The sequence below is a fragment of the Nicotiana tabacum genome, chromosome 8 (assembly GCF_000715075.1).
Source record: "Nicotiana tabacum cultivar K326 chromosome 8, ASM71507v2, whole genome shotgun sequence".
Lineage (NCBI taxonomy): Eukaryota > Viridiplantae > Streptophyta > Magnoliopsida > Solanales > Solanaceae > Nicotiana > Nicotiana tabacum.
The window spans coordinates 47,312,539-47,318,564 of NC_134087.1; the positions used below are offsets into that span (position 1 = coordinate 47,312,539).

At 34.3% G+C, this 6,026-nt stretch overlaps 1 protein-coding gene across 1 annotated transcript; it reads left to right on the forward strand.

Annotated features, from left to right (window-relative positions):
• Nucleotides 1-368: 368 nt before the first annotated feature.
• LOC107800167 (aluminum-activated malate transporter 12-like) lies at nt 369-4,673 on the forward strand. Its single transcript, XM_075220857.1, has 7 exons — nt 369-553; nt 631-875; nt 958-1,098; nt 1,297-1,569; nt 2,586-2,716; nt 2,842-2,985; nt 3,790-4,673. The coding sequence occupies exons 1-7, from the start codon at nt 483-485 to the stop codon at nt 4,519-4,521; spliced, it is 1,737 nt and encodes a 578-aa protein (XP_075076958.1). The 5' UTR covers nt 369-482; the 3' UTR covers nt 4,522-4,673.
• Nucleotides 4,674-6,026: the final 1,353 nt, after the last annotated feature.

The window sequence follows — 6,026 nt, forward strand, 5'->3', positions numbered from 1 at the left end:
AATTAAAGTACAGTTAATTTGAGCAAATTAAAATTATAAGCTTGGTCAACCAGGCACCGTCAAGGCGCCGCTTAGCCTATTGGTTATTTGACACGTTGAGAATTTAAATTGTTTCTATTGCATGGTTATTAGCTGGTTTATTAGTCCAAATAATTTAGGTTTCTTTTGACTTCGACTATTGTCCAATAATCCAATGGACTTCTCCTTCTTGGTAATCATTTGATCACATAATACGGTTGATACGTGGTGTTTCTTTTATGGGTCCCACAATTCATATGTGTGTCTGTATTTTATAATTTCACAATTTACAAACGCTCTATAAATTCTAAGTAGGTAAACTTATATTTCAACAAAAGTAGTCATTTTGCTTCTCTTTTTTGACTTGATGACCATTATTTGAAAATCTAAACGAACGTCTTTACTATCTCAAATTACGTGTACCTCATTAGGAAGCCTGTCAATGCCCTTCTCTATAAGATAAGATGGGGTGGCCCATGATAATTTCGAAAAATTCCAGCAGCCTCCAGAACAGTGTATTTCTTAATTCATCTTTGTATGTTAATTTGCATGACTTCATTTTCTTAAGTGACAAGATACAAAAATCTCCGTATTCATTTGTTAATTATTTAGGATGATGGAGAAACGTTTGAATGGTGTTGTGGAGAGAATGAAGAGTACTTTGCCAAGATTAATATGGAGAAAAATCTGGAAAGTGGGGAAAGAAGATCGAAGAAGAGTAATTCACTCACTAAAAATGGGACTGTCCTTGACATTGGTCTCTTTATTGTATTTACTGGAGCCATTGTTCAAAGGCATTGGAGAAAATGCTATTTGGGCTGTTATGACTGTTGTGGTTGTTCTTGAATTCACAGCAGGTAATTATTCCATATTGATTTTATAATTCCATGTTAGTCAATGAATGACATCGATCGTTTGTGTTTCTTTAATTATGGATAGGGGCAACATTATATAAAGGGCTGAATAGAGGACTTGGGACAGTATTTGCAGGATCATTGGCATTCTTGATTGAGTGTATTGCCACAGAATCTGGCCACATATTTCATGCTGTTTTCATTGGGACCTCAGTATTTTTAGTTGGTAAGCTTCACTTATATTGAATTGGAAGATTCCAATAGAAAAATCTTCCACAAAATTAAGAACTGTAATTTTTGTGTATATCGATCGCTCCCACCCTTTGATTCATTGTTACCCTCTCTTTTCTTACTTTAATTTAATTTACCCTGATTAAGAAAAGACATTTTCTGTATCTAATTGATTTCATTTCTAATTTTACAGGAGCCGTGGCTACGTACATGAGATTTTATCCTCACATAAAGAAAAACTATGACTATGGTGTGGTGATATTCCTCTTGACATTCAACTTGATCACAGTGTCAAGCTATCGTGTTGATAGTGTGTTGAAAATTGCCCATGAGCGCTTTTACACCATAGCCATTGGCTGTGCTATCTGTCTTCTCATGAGCCTATTGGTATTTCCAATTTGGTCAGGAGAAGACCTCCATATATCGACTGTTGCCAAATTCGATGGCTTAGCAAAATCTATTGAAGGTAGGCTAGATTTTAGATGTTGAACTAGCACAATCTATTTTCATTTTATTCGGACTAAATTTCCTTAAACTTTGATGTTATATATTTTAACAAAATCTACCAACCTTTGTTGAGCTAGAAATTAATAAAATTTGTGGCGTGCTCGATTTTTTACACGATTACTGTGAGTTAACCTAATATAGGAGGTTACTTACTCACCCGTAGGGGTGGCAAACGGACGGCTCGGGTCGGATATGAGCGGGTCAAAACGTGTAATTTAAAAAATGGATAAATTATCCGACTCGACCTGTATTTGAGACGGATAAAAATGGGTTTATCCCGCGGATAATATGGATATCTATATTATCCATGAGTTCTTAAATATATTCACTTATGAGAGAATTCCTAGTCTTCCAAACTTGAGGAACCTCAATTTGAGGCTTTACAAATATAAAAGTTAAACACATTAGTTATTCATTGGTTATCCATTTGGTTACCCATTTTCTAAGTGGATAATATGATTCTTTATCCATATTCGACCCGTTTTTAAATGGTTCATTATCCAACCCATTTTTGATGGATAATATGGGTAGATAATTATTTTTTTAACCATTTTGCCACCTCTACTCACCCATCTCATTTCATGTGATGCGCTTTGATCGGTTTAAAAAATAAAAAAAGATTTTTAAAACCTGTGAAATAAATTTTTGTGTTTCTATAATAAATCGTGTCGGTACAAAATGAAAAATTTAAAGTTAAATTGTTTCAAAATATAATTCTAGAACAGACTAAAAATTAAGTACATCATATAATTGGGATAGAGAGCGTACTATTTATCATGTGCACCTCTTCATGCTTATCATAGAAATTTAAATGTAATTACCTTACAAATGACGTGTATAATTTTAAATTGTCGTCGGTGCACAAATTTAATTTAACCTCATAACAAAATTAATTGATATTATGTGAGGATTGTGACTATTCATTCATATATAATAAACGGATTGATGAGATCTTTATTCAACTAAACTTTGCAGCTTGCATTAACGAGTACTTTAGCGATAAGGAGGAACAAGAAAAAGCCAAAGAAAATTCGATGGAAGCGGAGGATCCCATTTACAATGGTTATAAGGCGGTTTTAGATTCCAAATCATCTGATGAAACTTTGGTAAGTACCTGATTTATAAAGTCCATAATTTAAGGAAGTTATTAGCTATTTGATTAAAGAATTAAAATTTGCCCTTATAGAGATTACGTAAACTTAATTAAGTAGAAAAAATCTGAATGGATCAGGCAGTATATGCAAGTTGGGAGCCAAGATATTTAAGACGTTGTTCGGGGTTACCGTGGCAGCAATATGTAAAATTGGGGACTCTTATTCGCCATTTTGGATACACACTAGTGGCTTTACATGGATGCCTGCAAACTGAAATTAAGGTGATATTCCCCATACTCTTAACATTTTTTCCTTGTCTTTCTTTTCTTTGTTCCTTTCCTTTTCTATTTTTTTTTTTTTGGGTGTGTGTGTGTGGGGGGGGGGGGGGGGTTCCTTTTGCTTCAGGCATATGATATTCGAAAACCATAGATTCAATTCACTCATAGTAACACCAAAGAGGCCATCAGCAATTTTATGTAAGTGGAAAGGAGACCATGGATTAAGTTTGGTGGTTATTCAATTCAAATAGGGTGGAGAGTATACCCCTTTTCCATTTGAAGGCTACGTTGGATATCCTTTTGCTCTAGTACTATCGACAAAGTTACCATATCCAGTAATCTTTATAAATTTTGTGCTCACTCAGTCAACAAGAGCAGCATGTGATGTCTAAGTTTTATGCTCACCAAGTCAACAAGAGCAATATGTGATGCTTCTTGTCTAAAAAAGGCTAAAATATACTTAAATACACTAGTCAAATAAATTAAATACAGAATATTTGATGCATGCAATAAGTTGTTTTCTAGCTTTTAGAAATCCAATATCATTTTATTTTATCTCAATCTGATTGGGATAGAAAATATAGATTTACTTTCAAGTGGATCAGACACGTGATCATATTGGCCGGTTCCTTCTTGGAACTAATTTTTTCCAAATTTCATTCGCATTTTGGCCACAAGTGGGACTCAAATAGACAGTACGTATATCAAATGTATTAGATCTTTAGATTAAATGATCTCTTATATATGTGATTAGAAGTTTTAGCTAGTTTTTACTTTCTTAAAGTGTGTCTTGAATTTGTTTTGTAGACTCCTCGATCAGTTCGTGTACTGTTCAAAGATCCATGCAATCAACTTGCCAAAGAAGTGACAAAGGTACTAAAGGAACTGGGCGATAGCATAAGAAATCGTCGTCAATGCTGCCCAGAAATGCTATCTAACCATCTCAATGAAGCCTTACAAGGCCTTATCAGTGCCTTAAAATCCCAACCAAGACTCTTTCTTGGAACTAATAGTAATATAAACATATTAGCCTTAGCAGGCGCAATATCCTCTAGGCAAAAATCTAGTAAAGATTTTGTAGTCTCTTTATCGAGTGTAAATAATAATATTGACACATCCAACGAAGGTCCTGCTCGTCTTGGACTTGGCCGTGACTTTTTGGCAGGTGAGGCTCATGGGACAACACCAGCATTATCGAAAGACACGTCTAAAAAGGACTCTGAACCACAAATGAAATTAGAGGCTGGTGGCAGAAAGAGTTTGAGGCCCACATTAAGCAAGATTGGAATTACTAGCCTCGAATTTTTGGAGGCACTACCATTTGCAGCTTTTGCTTCATTACTAGTTGAAACAGTTGCACGACTTGATCTTGTTATTGAAGAAGTTGTAGAATTGGGAAGGATAGCTCATTTCAAGGAGTATAATCCTGATGATGATCATGTCGCTGTGATCACTTGTGATCAGAATCCTAGAGTGGAAGATGAGATTGTTATTAGCAGATTACAAACCCAATTCCCCTCCTCCCATGCAGCAGATTAACTCTAGACTTTATAGTGGTTGGGGTTGATAGAAAAACTATAGAGAAAAAAGATGGATTTCATGGCGGATAAATTTTCTTTAGTGAGGATATATTATACATTTAATTATTTGAACTTATATATACACACTCCATCTTGTTGACTATTTAATACAGGCAGTTTAAAATAAACTTAGGGATTGTTACACAAATATCTAGCCATATTTAATGTTTATTTTTATAGCTGGCATATATAGATTATACATTAATTATACATATATTATATACAAATTACATATATTATATATTTGGGGGCTATTTTTTGTTTAAGAGATTGTGTGGACGGTACACATTAACTGCTTTATGATGTCCTATCAAAGGTAGGTAATTGAGCATATAAACAGTGTTTGCACGTGTATCTACGTTAAACTCAAGATTTACACACAAACGTCTATAAATAAAATTATAATAATATATAATCTATATAAATTCTATACTCGTCATTGCCTTCATTCGAGAACGAATTAGTCACGTAAAAGAGGTACTATATAAAAGGTCTTTTGATATGTAGTTTGTCCCTTTAATTTGACAACAAAAAGAGGATCAAAATGGAGAAGCCAAAACATTAAAGAAGAGAAAGTAAAGAAGTACAGATGCGCTTTACTAATAGTATTAACTATATACTGAACTTCGACGTCGAAAATCCTAATTTCCTAATCTTCCACAGGAATTCTGACAAAAAGAAAAGAAAATGGAGGATGAATAAATTACCTGGCGGGCTTTAAAAATACAAGACAGCAAAAGAGGTCCTTACCAAGTTCGAACCAGTGACCTTTTGATCTGCAGTCAAATGCTCATCACTGAGCTAATGACACTAGTTGTTACTAATAGCCAAGATACTAATATAAATAAGAAATAATTAAGTAAATAGTTATTTTTCAAATAATAGTATGATTTAAAATTCACATAAAGATATAGGAGTAGAAAAAAATTCATTTAAAAATATCAAAGTGTATACGGTCAAAATCAGGTATAACCAATTTCGTGTTCTCGAGGATCACTTCGAGAACAAGTTCGAAATAGACCAGGCTCGAGCCCGAGGGCGGAGTACAAGACTCGAAGATCGAAGTGCTCAATGAACACCGAGGCCAAGTATGACCGACCTCGAGATAATACCGTTATGGTTTCATAATAGAAAGAGCAAGATTCCTGTAGCGGCCCTAAGATCACGGCGTAAATTCCGGAATGGATTTGTACTAGGTGGTTAGACAGCTGTATAATAAGATTCCTACTACAATTAGAATTGTACCATTTAGGATTCCCCTACTATATTAAGAGGACCTCAATCATTTGTAATACATCAATCATTGAGAATGGAATATACATATTTCACTTTCTTGCTTAGTGTTCATGTGATTTGCTTTATTATTTTATTGCTTATCCACCTACCTCGAGGTCGTTACTGCTCGAGGTCAAGGTCTGGTTATAAGTTGGTTTGGCTTACCTCTCTTTAATTTATACATTAGAT

Bases quoted from the DNA above. Each gene is read 5' to 3' on its own strand.
- LOC107800167 (XM_075220857.1), top strand. From the start codon at position 483: ATGGGGTGGCCCATGATAATTTCGAAAAATTCCAGCAGCCTCCAGAAC. The intron at 554-630 runs GTATGTTAATTT...TTAATTATTTAG, and splicing joins GTATTTCTTAATTCATCTTT to GATGATGGAGAAACGTTTGA. The intron at 1,099-1,296 runs GTAAGCTTCACT...CTAATTTTACAG, and splicing joins GACCTCAGTATTTTTAGTTG to GAGCCGTGGCTACGTACATG.